Genomic DNA, 19,845 nt, shown 5'->3' with positions numbered 1-19,845 from the left:
CAGGTCAACTCAGAGCAGGGGCCACTGGCGGGTATGCTCCCTCCCTGGTTGGACTTGGCGTGGAGGCCGAGGTCAGGGCACACCGCAGGTCCCCCTAAGTGCTCATCGTGTGACCCAGTGAAGGACCAGGACCAGGGAGCCTGCCAGGCCAGGAGCGCGTGGTGGCCAGGGCCCAGTTTCCAAGACTCTGCCTGGCCGGCGACCTTGTTCCAGAGCAGACATTTATCACGTGCAGAGCAAAGTGTGGAAATTCAGCCGAAATAGTAAAGGCAGGACGGTAGCGGAGTTCCCATTGCGCCTCAGCAGTAACAAACATGACTAGCATCCGTGAGGATGTGGGTTCGATCCTTGGCGTCTCCCAGTGGGTTAAGGATCTGGGGTTATCGTGAGCTGTGGTGTAGGTCACAGACATGGCTCAGATCCTGCGTGGCTGTGGCTGTGGCGTAGACTGGAAGCTGCAGCTCCTGTTCAACCCCTAGCCTGGGAATCTCCATAAGGCGCACCTGCAGCCTCCTCCCCCAAGAAAAAAGCAAAAATAAAGTTAGGAAGGTAGTGAAATACGTCCAGTTTAAAAATCAGAAATAGTTAAACTTTTGTTAATGACCCAAAGACTGGGAGAAGCCTGGGCCTGGGCTCTCAGCTCCAGGCCCTCCCTCTGTAGCTACAAGCTCAGCGCTGCCTAGATGGCCTCCTCAGCTGCCCGCCTGTAAACTCACCCCTGGGACGCCACCCAGCCTGCTGGCGGGTCATGGGACCCCGCATATCCAGCTCCTCGTGTCATGCTGGCAAACCAGCGGATGGGGGAGGGCTTATCCAGAGCCACAAAGCAGGTCAAAGGCCGGCCTTGGGCGGTGCCCAGCCTGTCATCCCGGGAAGGGGTGGGCTGGGCGGGACAGGGCACCGCCTCCAGAGAGTGAGACCCTGAGGCCACAGTGGGTGTGAGATGGGGGGAGGCGTGTCTCCCTGGCCGGCGAGCCCACCTTGGCCCAGGGTGCGCAGCAGCAGGGAGCAGGCGTGCAGCTGGATTTCCAGGACGCTCTCGTGTCGCTTCATGATGGCAACCAGCACCTCTACCAGCTCCGCTGGCCACGGCAGACCTGGCAGGGCAAGTGACAGGGTGACACGGGGCACAGGAGCAGGTAGCGGGAGGGGTGTATGGACCGGACCCTGCCGGGAGTCTGCTTGGCTCCGGACGGACAAGCAGACAGGTGACCAGAGGGTCTGTCAGCATCCGAGGGCCGCAGGGATTGTCTTACTCCAACAGCTCTACGAGGTCGACGCCTGTTGCCACCCTCGTTTCACAGATGAGGAAACTGAGGGTCAGCGAGATGAAGTCACTTGCTTTGAACCCGGCCTGTCCGACTCCAGAGCCCTGGGCTGTTCCTGTCCTGCAGGGGACATCTGTGGGCCCCGTCAACTCTCCCCCGGGGCCAGGGCCTGCGCTGCACACTGGGAGGGTGGGGGCAGTGGCGGGCCGCCGAGGGTCCAGGCCAGCCAAGCCCCTTCCCCGCTGCTGCCTCACCTCTCTCTGTCTCCTTGTGAGCATGACAAGGACAAAAGTGCTGGCACAGAGGAGCCAAGCCACAGCTAGCCCAGCTCCAAACGAGGCTGGCTGAGGCAGGTGCGGCTCTGGGATGGCAGTCAAGGCCACCCATAAAGGGGCCCAGCAGCCCCTCCCTTCCTCCTGGGAGGCAGAACCTCTCTTTCCACGGACTCTATCCCAGCCACAGCCTCGCTCCAGAAGGGGCCACTGGGAAGAAGGAGGGGAGGACAAAGGCAAGTGGCCAGCCTGAGGTCTCCGGTGCCCCGTTAAGACAGCCGGCCCCGGGCCTCAGCAGTCCCTGCTGCCCCGCCGCTGGGACCACCTTTGGGGAAGGATGGGTGGTAGACAAATGGACAGATGATGGATGGATGGGTGGGTGGATGGGTAGATGGATGAATGGATAGGTGGATGGATGGATAGGTGGATGGATGGATGGGTGGATGGGTGGGTGGGTGGATGGATGGATGGGTGGGCGGGTGGATGGGTGTAATATTCAGGCTGGCGAGATGGGCTGAGTGCACAGTTTTAGGAAGCAATGTTTTGGCAAAATTAAAAGCATTATTGGAGTTGTTCTGTGGCTCCATGGGTTAAGGATCAGGCACTGTCACTGCAGCAGTCCAGGTCACTTCTGTGGCGCAGGTTCGATCCCTGACCAAGGAACTTGCGCATGCCAAGGGCACTGCCAAAAGACCAAACCATTATTGACACTCCTTGATGGAGAATGTTGCGGGAAGAAGTGCCCTGGTGGTTGGCGCGTCTGTGGAGGACAGTCTGCAGTGTGCATCAAAGCGGGAAGCACACCCCACACATCCAGGCGCCTGACCTACAGAGACACGCACTCCCGGGCGCATGCGCACGTGCTCCAGGGGTGGGGGGCGGTGTGATATTGTTTATGATACCAGGAAGCCAGCAACAGCTCCAATACCCATCGAGAGGGAAGGCGGAAGGGGGTGGGTCTCAGTCGCATCTTTGACGGTCACGTGAAGGAGGCCACCCTCTCGCCCACTTCTCTGCCCCGGAAAACTGGCGGCACAGGAAGGACTCTGAGTGGGTGGGAGCGCCGGGGAGCCTTACAGGAAGAGGCACGGGCCTCAGGAGTAAGAAAGCACCAACCAGGAGCGCAGCAGTGAGGGCCAGGGCTCTCCTGGTGGAGGGTGTGCCCTGGAGGCCAGAGCTGGGGCCGGGCGTCTCTACCTAGCTGGTCTTCCGGCAACCTCAGCAGCCTCTTCATGGCCCTGTGCTGCACTTCGGGTCGGCTGGAGAAGTTCTGCATGACCTCTGCGGGAGAGGGGGGCTGTGAGGACGTGCCATGGCTGGCCCAGGGACCCTTCGGAGAGCAGGGGCACCTGGGGCCCATCTGTGGGCACCCCATGGGCCTGGCTGCCCCCGGGCACTGTGACTCTGATGCTGATCCGCTTGACCGGGCGATAAGTCCTCTCCACCTCCGGCTGAGCCGCCTGTCCAAAGTCAACCGAGTCTGCCTCCGAGCCCGCCCAGGGGGTGTACCGCCCCTCCTGCCTCATGCGGGTGACTCAGGGTGCTCCCTCCAGGCCACTCAGCCAGCAGGTGATGGACTTCAGCTGGGCCCAGTGTCTGCCCCATGACCATGGGACGGGGACACTGAGCAGCTAGGGCCCCACAGCTGCCCCTTACCCTGAAAGGGGGCAGAGGTGGCAGATGGGGGTGGTGGGACGGAGCCCCTGGTCACAGAGAGCCACTGGGGTTGGGAGAGGAGTGAGCTGCCCACCCATACCAGGGACACAGAGGTCTGGGAGGGTGGAGACAGCCCTGAACTTGAATTTGCCCTCCAGCTCCGCTGTTGACCCAAGACCCTGGGGGTAGCTTGGCACTGCGCGTTGGGTTGCACACGGCATCCGGGGCCACATCCCCTTCCTGCAGGGACAAGCCTGCAGAATGAGGTCACTGCTGGGCCCGCTCCATTCAGCAGCACTTCCCTGGGCACACAGCAACCACCCAGGAAGTGCCGCTGAGTGGGAACGACACTCCAGGCCCTGCGCCACCGTGTGCCAGGGCCAACAAGCCCAAAGAGGGGAGTTGGTGGGGGTGCGGCGTGGGGGGGTTCAGCTCTACAGGGGTCTGCGTAGTAGGAACAGAGACAGGTGGGGCTCAGCCAAGGAGATGAACTCTCACCGGTACCCGAGTGGGGCCGTCCCCTGGGCAAGCTGGGGGTGCTGGGGATGGGTGAGGGGCGAGCCCTCCGGTCTACCCACTGGCTACTGTGGGATGGTAAAGGGTCACTGGCCGCTGAGCTAAGGACAACAGGGTGCCAGGGCCACAGCAGCCTCTGGCGCCTGCCCACTCCGGGTCCCCGTCGTCACCCAGGATGCTGGCGACACTGCTTTCGAGCAGCATGTCGATGATGGAGGTGGGTACTGCCTGCTGGTACAGCGTCATGGCCACGCTGGAGGACCTGAAGTTGTTGCTGACGAAGGTGATGTGAATCACGTCCCTGGGGAGAAGCAGAGAGCTGCACCCGGCGCTGGGCCCTCCTCGGCCCGCAGCCGCTGGGCCGCCACTTCTCTGGGAACCCACTTGGAGCACCTCCCATAGCGTCAGTGTGTCCAGCGGGCGCCCCAGCAAGTCCCCCGTAGGAGGGGCGGGGGCAGGGTGGTGCTGAGCCTGGCATTTGCACCTGCCTGGGCCCTTCCTCTATAACATAGATGGAAAAATCTGTTGTTGTTTTGGTTTGGGTTTTTGTTTTTGTTTTTTGTCTTTCTATCTTTTCTAGGGCCACACGTGCGGCATGTGGAGGTTCCTAGGCTAGGGGTTCAAGCAGAGCTGTGGCTGTAGCAATGCGGGATCCAAGCCACGTCTGTGACCTAAACCACAGCTCACGGCAACACTGGATCCTTAACCCACGGAGCGAGGCCAAGGATCGAACCCGCAACCTCGTCATTCCTAGTCAAATTCATTAACCACTGAGCCATGACGGGAACTCCCCATAGACCACAAAATCTGAATCTATGGCTGTGTTGCTATAAAGGTGAACATAACCCAGGATGGGTTCATTTTGTTCTTCTGACTTTATATTAGAATTGTAGTTCTCCATGGCTCAGCGGATTAAGGATCCAGCATCATCACTTCTGTGGCATGGGTTTGATCCCTGGCCCAGGAACTTCCGCATGCCATGGGCACAGCCAAAAACAACAAACAGAAACCAAATAAAATACATTGGAATTAATCCAGTGTATTAATTATAATTGTAATATAATTCACTGAGTAATTTTTTTAAAATACTGAAAAAAATACATTGGAAGTAAAACCTTTCAGAGTTCCCTGGTGGCTCAGTGGGTTAAGGACCTGGCATTGTCACTGCTGTGTCTCAGGTTCAATCCCTGGCCCGGGGAACTTCTACATGCTGTGGGTGGCGGACACCCCCCCCCTCAATTTTTTTCCTGGTCCCCAGGCCTGTGCCTCTTTCACCTGATGGGGAACCAGCCCTGTTAGGCCAGGACTGAGAGACGTGGCCACAGTTTGGAACGGCCCAACTTGGAGGAGCCACTGACTGGGAGGGACAGGGTGCAGGTGGGGGAGCGACTGGGGCATTAAAACCCCCAGCGGCCATGGAGAGATTGAAATGGAAAGATACTGAAAGACTGACAGAGTGAGATGCGACCCCAGAACCTGAGCTCACCTGACGGTTATTCGCTCCGAGGGGTCTGTCTGGAGCATCAGAGGCAAAAGGGAACTGAAGATTTTTGCATCAGGGATCTTCCTCTCCCCTATGGTCTTCAGGACACCCCTCAGGCCGTCGGGGAAACTCCGGATGGACTTTCGCAGACGCATGGCTTCCCTCGTCTAGGAGGAGACGGGGAGTCCCGCTTGTGCCTTTCCTCAGCTAAACCAAGACGGCCTGACCTCGGGCAGCGGCGGCACGGGGGCCAGAGGGCAGACGACGTGGCTGTCACCATCAGGAACACCCAGAGGCCACCTGCGCCCAGGCTTCCTCTACAAAGAAGTGGAAGCAGAGAGAGAAGCAAACGGCTGTCTCTGCGCTGGCGGGGGTGGGGGAGATCAACCCTCCCTCTGCAGACAGAAGCTCCTGGCCCTCAGCTGTCTCTGATGGGCACCCCGAGTCTGGAGGCCTGGGGGAAGAGGGGAGTCGTGGGGCCCACCGAGGGCTGCACTTTCTGGCGCCCCAGGGCTTGCGCAGGGCCCCCGGAGGCAGGGGAAATTGCTCTTGGGAACGGCAGGCAGGCGCTGAGCCCTGGCCGTCTCCTCTGCTCTCTCTTCTGTATCAAGAGGGTCTGCAGCCTCCCTGCCCCCAAGTCTGGCCTCCCTGCTGCCAGGGGACCAGGACTCCCAAGAGGCTCCCCACTCGTCCCTCCTCCTTCTGCCCACAGGTGGTGGCCACGGTGCGGGGGCCTTCAGCAGCGCCCCACACTGGGGAGTGCAGGAACAGAGGCATCAAGGCCCACGTGGGTTCCGGGTCCCATTGCTTGCAGCTAAATGCATCGGCTAAATGCATGGCTGGAATCCCACCTGTTCTCACCCCAGGGGCCATGACATCACCCTGTGTGGGGGCGCGTCTGAATGTAATTGTCATTCTCACCACGGAGCAAGGGCTGAGTGCGGAGGGTGGGGGCAGGATGGGGGGACAGAGGGGCTCCTCCTGCAGCTGGGCATGCACCAGGGCAGGCTCCCCGGGGCTGTGGGGAAGGGCTGGGCTGTGGCAGGGAGAGGCGGATGGGAGGCTGCTCACGTCCATGAAGGAGCAGCTGGCCATGTCGACAATGATGCAGCCCAGGGACCAGACGTCCGACTTCTGGCTGAAGGAGAAGTTGAGGGTCTCGGGGGCCATCCAGGACTTCTGAAGGGGGTCTGTTGACAGGAGCAAAGCGGGGGTGCATGAGTCCGGTGCTCCCTGGGGAAGCAGGCAGCTTGAAAAATGAACCCTTCATCACCCCTTCTTGGGGGGGAGGTGGCACGCTGAGGGGGGAGTGGAGGAGGAAGGCCCTGGTCAGTAAGACCCTGGACTTGCTCTCCAGCCGGCAGATCCACCCATCCACTCACCTACCTTCCCACTGTCCACCCACCCATCTATCTGCCTGGCCATCCACCCACCCGTCCATCCGTCCGTCCACCCACCCACCCACCCACCCATCTACCAAGGACAGCACACCGCCAGCACTGGCCAGCCCAGGGCTCATGTTCTCCTGGGGAGAGATGCTCTCTCCATCCCCGATGGCGGCTACAGGCTTGAAGCCCGGCTCCCTTTGCCCTGTTGTCTTGTCTTTCTTCTTCTTTTAGGGAGGTTCCCAGGATAGGGGGCGAATCAGAGCTGTGGCCACCAGCCTACACCACAGCAACACTGGGTCCAAGCCACATCTGCGACCTACACCACAGCTCACGGCAATGCAGCGTCCCCGACCCACTGAGCGAGGCCAGGGATCAAACCCGCATCCTGATGGAGAGTAGTCAGATTCGTTTCCACTGAGCCATGATGGGAACTCCTGCCATGCTGTCTCTGCAAAGGAAGGAGAACCTCTCTCCCCTGACTCCTCACCGCTCCACCATCTCTGGGTCATTTCGAGACTCAGTAGAGGATCCAGCCCTCGCCAGTGGGCCCAGCAGCCCTCCGTCTGTGCAACAGCCCTTCCTTCCTTCTGAAGCCTTTCTCCCCCTTCCGTGACGGTCACTATTTTCTGAGGGTCCTTTGGACCCTGCATGCCCCCGAAGGTGGTACCCCTGCTCAGTTACAACCCAGGCAAGGGGGTCTCTTTGGAGTCCACATAAACCGTGGGGTGGGGGGGTTAGGTTTGATGGGGAGGTGAGGTTTGATGTTGCCGTGTTCCAGCACCTAGAGCGGCCACTGCCCTTGGACTCCAGGCGTGACCCCCTCGACTGAATGGCCCCTCCCCCACTGTTGCAGCCACAGCCGTCCCCTGGCCGGGAGGACACCGGCCACCTTCCTCCGCACGGATGTTCCACTTGGCCTTGTCGGTCATTAGCGCGTCGGAGCTCAGGTCCTGCAGTTTGCAGTGGTCGTGGCTGACCAGGGAGATGTTGGAGGGCTTGAGGTTCCTGAAACCAAGAGGCAACCTTTCCGCCCGTGGCCGGCGGGGGCCACGTCTGTGAACCCTCCAGTCCCGCCACACCCGGTACGGCTGCAGCAGCAGCAGCCCACACCCCTCCTCTCTCCTGAGTTGATGCCTGAGCTTTTATTTATTTATTTTTTGTCCTCTGGACGCGCCTGTGGCACGTGGAAGTTCCAGGGCCAGGGATCAAACCCAGGCCAGAGCAGTGACAATGTCAGATCCTTAACCCACTGCTCCGCAAAAGAACTCCCGAGCCCGCATTTTAAAGATCGTCTCCTATAAATATAAACACACTCAGTTATTGCCAATGGGAAAAACCCGCCACCCACAAGGAGAGAGACACCCCGTCCGTCCACAGCCCCTGCGCCGACGTCCGTCCAGCCCTCAGCCGAGTTTGCTCGGGGGCTGGCTCAGCACCCTTTCCTAAGGGCCGAGGACATCCACACGGATCCTCGCGCATTTCCTCCCACGTTGGGTTCCCACGGCTTTCTCTCTTCCTTGAAACAGGGCACTGATACTTCAGGTCGTGGTTCTGTCCTGCTGGCAGGCGCTCAGCCTGGGAGCGCCCCGAGGTCGGTGGCGGGCAGCCTAATCTCTTCCTGGGCCTTATCTGGGTCTCACTCTGCACTTTAGAACCGCCCTGCCCGGCTGTGCTTGGGGAGGGTCTCGGAGGAGGTGACACTCTTCCTTAAGCCTGGGAGGTGCTCTGGAAAGGGGCCTGCCCTTCTCGCAGCTGGGCTGAGCCCACCCCGTCTCTCCCTTGGGCCTGTGGCCCCCCCACCCCGTGCTGCCACTGGAGGGGACACTGGAGCAGCCTGCCCCACACCTCAGTTTTCACCTGTGGATGATGTCCTGCTGGTGTAGGTATTCCAGCGCGTCCAGCACCTGGCCCAGAATGTTCTGCACCCACTGGGGAAAAAGCAAGAGACGCCAGGATTTAGGGCTCCAAAGGCTCCCGGCTGGGGCTCCCTCCTGCTGCTCTTAGGCAGGTTGGTGGCCACTCAGCAGCCAGTGGGGAGTTCCCGTTGTGGCTCAGCGGTAATGAGCCTGACTAGTATCCGTCAGGTTGCGGCTTCCATCCCTGGCCCCACTCAGGAAGTTAAGGATCCAGAGTTACTGTGAGCTGTGGTGTAGGCCACAGATGCAGCTCGGATCCCTGTGGCTGTGGCTGTAGTGTAGACAGGCAGCGGTAGCTCTGATTCGACCCCTCGCCTGGGAACCGCCGTAGGTTGCAGGCAAGGCCCTAAATTTAAAAACAAACAAACAAACAAAAAACAGAGCAGCCACCGAGCCACAATCTGTTCTCGCCCAACAGCTCAGAGCCAGGGCCGGGGCTTCCGCTGCAGGCTTCTTCCGGAGATCCTCCAGACAGAAACACCCCGTCATCCAGCAACGCCCAGGTTTCCAGACCCAGCTTTCCTGCCCTGGGGCCCCAGCCCCGCCCAGACCCTACCCCTCCTGGGTATCAAAGATGCTGGAAGTCTCCTTGGGGCTTGCCTCTCGATGTCACTAGAACGAAAAGAGTCCAGACAGAGAGCATTCTGGAAACGTTTTTTGCTTTTATTTTTTTAGCGCCTCATCTACAGCATATGGAGGTTCCCAGGCTAGGGGTCATCTTAGAGCTACAGCTGCCGACCTACGCCACAGCCACAGCAACGCCAAATCCGAGCCATGTCTGTGACCTACACCCCAGCTCATGGCAACGCTGGCTCCTTAACCCACTGAGCAAGGCCAGGGATCAAACCTGTGTCCTCATGGATGCCAGTCAGGTCCATTACCGCAGAGCCACAGGGGGAACCCTGGAAGCATTTTGTACCAGAAACAAGATCCATCTTGTTTCCAGGGCAGGGATTTTCAAACCATGTTCCTAGGAGCCCTGCATTCCCCCGGGGTGTCAGAGAGGGGCTGGAAGGCAGGACCCTGGGCTTCCTCCACCGTCTACACACTCCCTGATCCCAGATCAGATCTTCTTTCCTTACCGGGTTTCTGACAATATGTTGGGCTTGAAAGGATTCAACTACAGGGAGGTCCCTTCCTGGCTCAGTGGTTAATGAACCTGACTAGGATCCATGAGGGTTCGATCCCTGGCCTCGCTCAGTGGGTTAAGGATCTGGCGTTGCTGTGAGCTGTGGTGTAGGTCGCAGACACAGCTCGGATCTCGTGTTGCTGTGGCTGTGGCTGGCAGCTGTAGCTCTGATTCGACCCCTAGTCTGGGAACCTCCACGTGCTGCGGATGCGGACCTGAAAAGCAAAAAACATAAATAAATAAAAATTTTAAAATTAAATGAATACAAGGATTCAACTACAAACAGAAAGTCTGAAACCCACTCAGATCCTGTCTCAGGGGCCCATGTTGGGCAGGGAGATGCGTTCCCACCCCCAACCCCATCACCAGTGGGAGGACAGTGCACAGAGGCGTTATTCATGGCAAAAGCAGGCAAAAGTCATTGGGTGTGGGCGGGAGACCTGAATGAGAAAGCGAAATGGCAAGAGGAAAAATACGGTCATGACCTTGGGGCAGGACAGGCTTCTCTAACGGCTCGGAGGGTACCAAGCACAGAGGAAACACTGAGGGACCGACTCTATCACAGTCAAGAAAGTGACCTGCAAGTGACAGGCCAGGGGAAGACGTGTGCACCCCAGGCCCACAATATATAAAGAGCTCCCATGAATCAATAGGAAGAGATAGACAACCCCTTTGCTTACATGGGCCAGGGACCTGAACACACACGAAAGAGGCTAATCCAAACAGCCCCAAAGTGCTCACTATAACTACTCAAAATTACCAAAACTAAAATAGAATTTCCTTCTTTTTTTTTTTTGGCCACACCCATGGCACATGGAATTTCCTAGGCCAGGGATCGAATCTGTGCTGCCACAGAGATAACATCGGATTCTTAACCTACTAAGCCATAACTCCTAAAATGTAATTTCTTTTTCTTTTAAATAAAAACAATATATATATATATATATATATATATATATATATATATAGGTCTCTTTAGGGCCACACCCATGGCATATGGAAGTTCCCAGGCTAGGTGTTGAATCAGAGCTGTAGCTGCTAGCCTACATCAACAGCCACACAGCAACTCGGGATCTGAGCCACATCTGTGATCTACACCACAGCTCGTGGCAACGCCAGATCCTTGACCCACTGGGAGGGGCCAGGGATCAAACTTGTGTCCTCATGGTTACCAGTCGGGTTTGTTATAGTGAGCCACAACGGGAATTCCCAGTCTTTTTAACGTTAACTAGAAATTACATTTTAGGGAGTTCCCACTGTGGCTCACGTGATAACAAAGCCAACTAGCATCCATGAGGACTTGGGCTGGATCCCTGGCTTTGCTCAGTGGGTTAAGGCCCGTCTCACCTGGGATTCCAGGGCTGCCCTGGCCGCCCTCTTCTTCTCAATGACGTTCTGGAGGGTGTCCTTGCTGTGCTCCATCACCAGGCACAGGAAGAGAGAGGAGACCTGCGGGACGCGGCCCTTAGTTGGGTGCCGAGGTCTGGCCCCCGCCCCAGGCCTGCGCTTCTGTGCCATCAATTGCCCCGGACTCTCCTGCGCTGGGCCACCTCCCACAGTGGCTATGGAAGTGCTGCTCCCCGCCCCCCAGCAGCTCCCCGGCGCCCCCCTCTACACCAAGCCCCCTGAACTTCTCCAAAGGTGCTTGGGTCTCTGGGCCGCTGCACACACAGACCGCCGTGCCTGGGACCTGCCCCCCCCCGCCCCCACCCCCGGCCCCAGCGACTCCTGCCTTCCCTCCTGCAGAAGCAAGTCCTCTTGGCTTCTCTGAGAGTATGACGGGGTGCCCAGAAAACACCTGGGGACCCTGAGGCAAGGGTCCCTTCCCAAGGCCCTCCTCAGGGCCCGGCTGGTGGGCAGAGGGGGAGGGGGACACCTACGTGGGGCCTGACTGTGGCCTCACCTTTCAGCCGCCGCCCCCCACCCCCCTTGCATGACCTCACCCCCCATCCCCCCAAAGCTCTGTAAACATGAAGAGTCACGGGGCCGACCGGGTGAAGCACAGGGCTCGGGGGCTGCCAGACCGAGACCTGAGCCCCACTCCGCTGTCACCAGCTGGTTGGCACGGCCTCTCTGCCTTCTCTGTAAAGCGGGAAAGGAACCCTTCCACGCAGAGGCCGTGGGAGATGATGCCCAGGGAGCCCCCGCGTGGCCCCGTGAGTGCTGAGTCAGGGTGGCCACGCTTAGGGGGACAGGCATTGACACGCGAGGGGTTGGGGGGGGCGTAGCCCCCCAGTGCCCGCTGAGCCCGCAGGTGCTGCTTGGACCCACCTCACTGTTCCACAGGATGAACAGCTCCCGGTAGACGGAGATGTGGACGTGCTGGAGCTTCAACAGCGGCATCAGCTGCCAGACAGAGCAGGGGACATGGCGGCATGAGGGACCCGCCACTTCGCAGCTAGTGCTCCTCTGTCCCACAGCCCAGCACAAACGCCAGCCGCCAGCTCCCAGCAGGGCAGGGGTGCTGGCCCAGGGAGGGCAGCTATCCTGGAGGTTAGGAGCCAGATGGCCCAGGCTGGTCCTGTCTCTGGCAGGTGCTGGCTGTGCTGTGTGACGGAGGAGAGGCTCCTCAACCTCTCTGAGCCTCCGAGCCTCACCCGGAAACGGCCGTAGCAGTGGCCTCTGCCTCACAGGGGGGTGTCGTGAGGACTAGGGGAGCCAATGCAGGCAGACTGCCTGGCCCAGTGGAACCAAGCACAGTGGGGGTTGGCTGGAGAAGGTGCTGTGGCCAAGGGGTGCAGGGCCACTGCCGAACCCAGCCACCCTCCCTCCAGTGCCTGCCCCCCCGCAAGAGAAGGAGAACCAATACAATTAGGCGGCAGGAGTGGCTCCCTCAGTGACTAAGAGCAGGCGGACAACTGCTCACGATGGCAGGTGGGGTGTGAAAGAGGGTCGCCAGCGGGGCTGGAGGGGAGCGGGGCTGTGACAGTGTGGGGGCCGCAGGATGGCCTCCCACGTTCTTTCTTGCATGAGTGTGGCCTGGAGCCACGGCTGCACATCAGACATAGTGTGGACCAAATAGCCCTTCGCTGGCAAAGCTCAAAAGCTGGTGATTCCAGAAAGCAAATGGAGGGACTGTTAGATAGACATTTAACCTCCTGATAGTCAAGAAACACCGAGAAAAATGACCCAGAGCCTTTGCCCAGCAAATTGAAGTGCATGCAGTTGTTCTTTTTCTTTCTTTTTTTTTTTTTTTTTTTGGTCTTTTGTCTTTTAGGGCCACACCCGTGGCACATGGAGGTTCCCAGGCCAGGGGTCGAATCAGAGCTGTAGCTGCCAGCCTACGCCACAGCCACAGCCACGCCAGATCCGAGCTGCGTCTGCAACCTACACCACAGCTCACAGCAACGCTGAATCCTTAACCCACTGAGCGAGGCCAGGGATCGAACCCACATCCTCATGGATCCTAATCGGGTTCATTAACTAGAGAGCCACGATGGGAGCTCCCAGCTGTTCTTGTTGTTACTATAAACCAGGTTGTTACTGTCAGTCCCGACTGGCAGATTTAAGGAATGTGAAAGAGTTTACATTTTCTTTGTTAAATAATTCACTACTTCCCAATTTTTCGATTGTAACTGGTACTTTTATAATTGAAGAAAAAGATCTTTTTTTTTTTTGTCTTTTTGCTATTTCTTGGGCCGCTCCTGCGGCATATGGAGGTTCCCAGGCTAGGGGTCCAATCGGAGCTGTAGCCGCCAAGACTACGCCAGAGCCACAGCAACTCGGGATCCAAGCCGCATCTGCAACCTACACCACAGCTCACGGCAACACCGGATCCTTAACCCACTGAGCAAGGGCAGGGACTGAACCCGCCACCTCATGGTTCCTAGTCGGGTTCGTTAACCACTGTGCCACGACGGGAACTCCAAGAAAAAGATCTTTTAGAAGAAGGTTATGGTAGGAGTTCTTGTTGTGGTGCAGCAAAAATGAATCTGACTAGAAGCTGGGAAGATGTGAGTTCAGTCCTTGGTCTTGCTTAGTGGGTCGGGGATCCAGCGTTGCCATGAGCTGTGGCGTAGGTCACAGATGTGGCTCGGATTCTGCGTTGCTGTGGCTGTGGTGTAGGCCGGCAGCCGTAGCTCTGATTCGACCCCTAGCCCGGGAATGTCCGTGTGCCTCGGGTGCAGCTCTAAAGGTGGTTATGGTAGATGAGCCCAGGAACCTGGCCGTCATTTCAAGCTTATCTCCTCTGAGAACACGTCTTCTAAGGGGTCAGTACCTGGATTTAGAAGTGCGTGTTTGGGGCACAGACTCCCCTCATGACCGGGGGGCTTCTGGCTGCACGGGACCGGGAAAGAGCTGGTTCTGAGCTCCCCGCCTCTGCCAGGCTCCCTTCCCCCCATCACTCCACAGGAGGGGGCAGAACAGTCGGTGGGTCCTGCAGCACGCCCTCTAGAGAGGGAACCGCCCAGAACGTTACCTCCTCCAGGGCTTTGGTGGCCTGATGCTCATCGATGCACTCCACCTGCAGGGGCCCAGGAGCACGAGCTCAGTCACCGCGCAGGAAACTGCCCCGCCAGCATCAGCACCACCACCCCCCGCCCCCCCCCCACCATCATATCCAGCAGCGGTGCCGGACTCCTGTCATTTGTGCCCCATCGCATGGCACCAGATGGGCCTGGAGGGGCTCCTTAGGGAGGGATCCCAAAATACTTTGAGCAGTGAGAATGTCTTTGCTCCTGCTGCAAGGGTAAGTTTAGGATAGTCCAGCATCAACTCCGAGGACTCTTGAGAGGATCCGTTTTCAGACCATCTTGAGAGTGGGGAAGAGAGTAACATGCCCCCCCCCCCTCCAGAGCCAAACAGCTCTGCTCCGGCTGGCAGAGCATCAGCACCATACCCCTTATCCCACCGGGGAGGAGCGTGCCCGACGCCGCATGTGGGCGGCGGGGAACCAGTGCAGAGGGACAGAGAGAGGGTGGTGGCCAGGGCAGCTCCCAGCTTTTTGTTTGGTTTGGTTTGGTTTGGTTTGTCTTTTTAGGGTCGCATCCATGGGCACATGGAGGTTCCCAGGCTAGGGGTCGAGTCGACGTTGCAGCCGCCGGCCTACACCACAGCTGCAGAGACGCCAGATCCGAGCTGAGTCTTCGACCGACACTACAGCTCATGGCAACACCGGATCCTGAACCCACTGAGCGAGGCCAGGGATGGAACGCATGTCCTTGTGGGTATTAGTTGAGTTCGTTTCTGCGGAGCCACAGTGGGAGCTCCAGGGCTGCACCAAGCTTTGAGTTTGCAGCATACCAGGTGGCAAAGACTGGGCACATACCTGGTATCACTGCATCTTACCAAATCCTTACCCAGGGCTCTTGCTCACAAGACTTATTTATAAATAAAGAACTCTCTCTCTCTCTCTCTCTTTTTTTTTTTTGCTTCTTGGGGCTGCTGCTGAGGCTTATGGAATTTCCCAGGCTAGGGGTCAAATCAGAGCTGTAGACGCCAGCCTATAGCACAGCCACAGCAACGAGGGATCCAGGCCATGTCTGCAACCTACACCGTAGCTCAAGGCAACACCCGATCCCCAACCCACTGAGTGAGGCCGGGGATCGAACCCGCATCCTTGTGGATCCTAGTGGGGTTCATTAACCACTGAGTCACAAAGGGAACTCCCTCTCTCTCTCTCTCTTTTAAATTACTTCTGGCATCTTTTTTTTTGTTGTCCTTTTGTCTTTTAGGGCCATGTCGGTGGCATATGGAGGTTCCTAGGCTAGGGGTCCAATCAGAGCTGTAGCCACCGGCCTATACCACAGCCACAGTGAGGCCAGGGATCGAACCCGCATCCTCATGGATACTAGTTGGATTCGTTTCGGCTGTGCCACAAGAGAACTCTGGTTTTTTTTAATGACCATGGCAGGTGGAAGTTCCTGGGCCAGGGCTCAAAGCCATGCCACAGCAGTGACAACCCCGGATCCTTACCCTGCTGAGCCACCAGGGAACTCCTACAAATGAAGACCTCTTGTAATTGGGAGTGATCGTAGGTGAAAGTGCTGTTAGTGGGCGATCCCCAGATCCATGCAAGGGCCCCAGGCGCTGTGAACAGTGCAGCCCTTCCTTCTGTGCCGGGGCTCATGTGTAAGTCATTTTGGCCAAAACACACTGAAAAGCCTTACAATGATCACCTCTCTTAAGTTGGAAAACCCACCCCTAGGAATTTATCCCAAGGACATCAGGGGGCCTCAAAGAAATGAACTATAAGGTGGTTTATCAGAGTTGCACACACAGAGTGAAAAATTGAGAGCAAGCTAAGTGCTCGTCACCCTGACTTGGGGGCGGGGGGGGGGGGTCAGTCAGAGCACATCACGCAGGGGTCCACACAGCCAGCAGAGCCAGGAGAGGAGGGGGCTGTGCCAGCAGAGCCAGGAGAGGAGGGGGCGGCAGCAGCATGAACGACATTGGCAGTACAATGAGTGGGAAGAAGCACGTTATCAAATTCAGCCACATTCTCTGAGTTCCTGTCATGGCTCAGAGGTAATGAACCAGACCAGTATCCATGAGGATCCGGGTTCAAGCCCTGGCCTGAATTACGGATTACGGATCCGGCATTGCCGTGAGCTGTGGTGTAGGCTGCAGATGTGGCTCGGATCCGGCACTGCTGTGGCTGTGGTGTAGGTCAGCCACTGTAGCTTCAATTCCACCCCTAGCCCGGGAACTTCTATATGCTGCAGGTGTGGCCCTGAAAAGAAAGAAAGAAAAAATTGAACACCATTCTTTTTTTTTTGTTGTTGTTTTTGCCATTTCTTGGGCTGCTCCTGCGGCATATGGAGGTTCCCAGGCTAGGGGTCGAATCGGAGCTGTAGCTGCCCGCCTACACCACAGCTCGCAGCAATGCCGGATCCTTAACCCACTGAGCAAGGCCAGGGATTGAACCCGAAACCTCAGGGTTCCTAGTTGGATTGGTTAACCACTGAGCCACGACGGGAACTCCGTGAACACCATTCTTGTAAAAACACTTATAAATGCTTTTACCAAAAAGCCCCGAAAAGGATACACAACCGCCTTCCTGCATCCCACCCCCATTGTGTTTAGAAAGATTGGCTGACTTTACAAAAAGCTTCTTGATGGAGTTCCCTGATGGCTCAGTGGGTTAAGGATCAGGCAGTTGTCACTGCTGTGGTGCAGGTTTAATCCCTGGCCTGGGAACTTCCACATGCTGCAAGCACAGCCCAAAACAAAACACAAAAATTAAAAAATAAATAAAAGTTTCCTTGATTGCAAGGGCAATTAGCTGTCCCGCCCCACTGGCCCAAGAGACTAAAGCACGACCCCATAGCCAGCCAGCAATGGAGCAGGAGGCCAGCAAGGACTCGGGGCCCGGCTGTCCCCTGGATGAAGCTGCTGAGCTGCTGCACAAACAGAAGGCCTGGCAGAGCAGAAGGGCTCCTGCAGCAGCCACCAGCAAGGCTCCTCCTTAGCTTGTCTGTTCATCTTGGCTGGTCCTCCTGCAGGGATACACCCCACCCTGCTATGCCAGCCCCGGTGAGGAGGTGGAAGAAGGGCCCAGGGTCTGTGTCCTGCCCTTAAACCAGTGTGACTGGAGCAAGTCTCCGGCTGGCCCCGCCCCCGGGCTCCCTACCTGTGGCTATAAATCGGGGTCACGGGTCCCACCTTGCTGATTTGTGGGAGATGAAGGGTTGACGGTGAAGCCTGGCACGGGGTATGTGCTTAGTAAACAGTGGGGCGGATGGAGTTCCTGCTGTGGCACAGGGGAGATGAATCCGACTAGAATCTATGAGGATGCGGGCTTGATCCCTGGCCTTGCTCAGTGGGTCTGGGATCCAGGGCTGGCTGGCAGCTGCAGCTCCAATTCGACCCCTAGCCTGGGAACGCCCATATGCTGCAGGTGTGGTCCTAAAAAAAAGCAACCCCCGCAAAAACAAATAAACAAAAACCAGTGGGATGGTTGCGGCGGTAGTTGGGAGTGAAAATGAGCATTTCTTCACCATCGCGCCGAGAGAGGTGGTTGCGACCCCTGTCACCCCCCCACACACATCTGCCCCCGGCTGGATTCGCCTCTGTGACCTCCGGTGGAGAGGAATCCGGCTGTCACGTCAGGAAGCCTTTCTCCAGCATGGGGACAGATGACGAGTGCATATTTGGGGCCGGGGGTGTCTGCCACGGGCACGGCCACTCACCTGCTTTATCACATGCTTTTCTTTGGTTTGCGTCTCCACCACCACCAGGTTCGTCCCCAAGGCCCCCGGAGTCAGCCGGTCCAAAATCTACCAGCGAAAGGGAAGCTTTCAGGACATGTCCCCACCTTTTCACTTTCCTAACTGGGCCCACCTCAAATGTCTTTGCTCAGGCTCCTAATTTCCCCTGGCGGCTGGCAACGAAGGAAACGGCCCAGGGGCGGAGGGACCCATGTCTTTGGGGCTGATTCTCAAGCTCTGCTCACCACCCCAAGGCCCCTTCTCCCATCTGTGGTAAGGACCAGCAGGCGTCCAAGAGCCAGCACCTCCCCCAGGGCAGAGGGTTCCTTCACTTTCTCCAGCCCCCTCGACCCCAGCTCCCAGCATCCACCTCCACACCGGGCATGCAACCATGAAAGTTACTGGTCCACAAATGCTGCAGTCCTAGTCCCAGCAGTGCACTCTACAGCTACTGCTAATTCCTTGTTTATGCTGGAGGCAACTGAGGCGCCGGGAGGTAGGTCCTTGCCTGAGGCTACAGCGCTAATAACTGAGAGGGCCTGGATTGGACCGGAACTCTGGGGTCTGACTGCAGAGCCCGTGCATTGAGCCACACCTGCAGAGAGACAGCTGCTGTGCCAGAATTCTTTGCAGGGAGGCCAAGGGATAGGTGAGGGTGGTGATGGGAGGATGGAGGAAAGGGGGCGGGATACAGAGGAAGGCATCAAAGTCCAGGGAAGTTGCAGGATTCTGTAATCCAGCCCCCGTGGTGGCCTAACTCCAGCTCAGGACAACGTCCTATGCAGAATGCACACACCTGGGCACTCTTAGGGACAAATTAAACAGTAAAATGCTCCCAGGGCTTAGACCAAGTCTTTATTTCTCCCTGAAAAAGTAACTTTGCTTTTCAAAATCTCTGGCCATCAGAAACTCATTTGTTTTACCACTGGCTGACTCCCTCTACAACAAAAGGAACCTTCACAAAGTGAGAAATATCTAACATACAGATTATTTTCAAATTAATGAATTTTTTTTTTTTTTTTTTTTTTTTTTTTTGGCCAAACCTGCAACACGTGGAGGTTCCCGGACCAGGGACCGAACCTGCACCATAGCAGTGATCTGAGCCACAGCAGTGACAATGCCAGGTCCTTAACCTGATGAGCCACCAGGGAACTCCATCAAGTTAATGAACTTTTTTTTTTTAAGGCCACACCCATGGTATTTGGAGGTTCCCAGGCTAGGGGTCTAATCGGAGCTGTAGCTGCTGGCCTACATCACAGCCACAGCCACGCTGGATCCTTAACCCACTGAGTGAGGCCAGGAATCGAACCCGCATCCTCATGGATCCTAGATGGGTTCGTTAACTGCTGAGCTGCGAAGGGAACTCCTAATGAACTTTTCTACAGACTGAATCTAACATTTAACACAGTTGACATGTCATGCCTTTAGTTAAACAGTCACTTGTATTTTGCAGCTTTCCTTTTGTTTTGTGACTTTTTTTAGGTCCTAAACATTTTTACAGGTCCACGAAAGACCCAAGTCCCCTCACTAGGGACTACTGACCACGTGTTTTAGGAGTTTGGGGGCTTCCAGTTATGAATTCTGAACGTTCTAGGGAGTTCAGTGTCCCTGGGCCAAAGCACATGGACCCAAGGGGGAAAAGGATGATGTCTGCCGTCCTCAAATATTCAGATTGAAGAGGTCTTAACTTCATCCATCAGGCCCAGAGGGGCAAAGGGCACACACGAGGTCACCTCTGGAGGAACCCGAGGTCCCCCTATGCGCTAGAGGCAGACACTGGCCATAACAAGGGTCCCTTGCCTCCCTGGGTTCGGACCTGGTCCCTGGCTGCCTCCCAGGGACTGTGACCGTTAAACCGGCCAGGGACCGGGAGTGGTGGCAGGGGATCCAGGTCCTGGGCTCGCCCCTGACCATCGACCCCTCGTTGCCCCTGCTTCCCCGCTAGGGGACAGCTCGGCACCTGGTACTTTTCCATGGTGTCTTGGGGGGGGAGACTCCTGGCTTCTCTCTCCCTCCGCTGGGCGCTGGCGTGCACCTTCAGTCCGCGCCGCAGTCGGACCCTCGACT

General features: G+C 57.4%; 1 protein-coding gene across 9 annotated transcripts in view; it reads right to left on the bottom strand.

The window, feature by feature from the left end:
• Nucleotides 1-19,845, bottom strand: part of STKLD1 (serine/threonine kinase like domain containing 1) — a 23,590-nt gene extending 3,745 nt beyond the window's left edge. The window contains exons 1-12 of one of the 9 annotated variants that reach the window (XM_085000686.1): nucleotides 19,739-19,845; nucleotides 17,761-17,847; nucleotides 14,049-14,093; nucleotides 11,900-11,974; nucleotides 10,976-11,077; nucleotides 8,441-8,511; nucleotides 7,365-7,588; nucleotides 6,267-6,385; nucleotides 5,199-5,362; nucleotides 3,883-4,013; nucleotides 2,618-2,821; nucleotides 981-1,097 (exon numbers count right to left, since the gene is read on the bottom strand). In XM_085000686.1, the coding sequence (XP_084856812.1) occupies nucleotides 981-1,097; nucleotides 2,618-2,821; nucleotides 3,883-4,013; nucleotides 5,199-5,362; nucleotides 6,267-6,385; nucleotides 7,365-7,588; nucleotides 8,441-8,511; nucleotides 10,976-11,077; nucleotides 11,900-11,974; nucleotides 14,049-14,093; nucleotides 17,761-17,847; nucleotides 19,739-19,753 (1,354 nt within the window). In that variant the 5' untranslated portion in view covers nucleotides 19,754-19,845. Of the gene's footprint in view, nucleotides 1-550; nucleotides 1,098-2,617; nucleotides 2,822-3,882; nucleotides 4,014-5,198; nucleotides 5,363-6,266; nucleotides 6,386-7,364; nucleotides 7,589-8,440; nucleotides 8,512-10,975; nucleotides 11,078-11,899; nucleotides 11,975-14,048; nucleotides 14,094-17,760; nucleotides 17,848-19,738 lie in introns of those variants that run through there. The other 8 variants (XM_085000692.1, XM_085000702.1, XM_085000695.1 and 5 more) reach the window with 8 other exon arrangements.

The sequence above is a fragment of the Sus scrofa genome, chromosome 1 (assembly GCF_054392235.1).
Source record: "Sus scrofa isolate SSC_HxYL_T2T_F1_AM1 chromosome 1, Sscrofa_HxYL_maternal_Yorkshire_Landrace_v2.0, whole genome shotgun sequence".
Classification (NCBI taxonomy): domain Eukaryota; kingdom Metazoa; phylum Chordata; class Mammalia; order Artiodactyla; family Suidae; genus Sus; species Sus scrofa.
The sequence above is the reverse complement of the archived record's forward strand: the minus strand, read 5'-3'. Positions and strand labels throughout refer to the sequence as shown.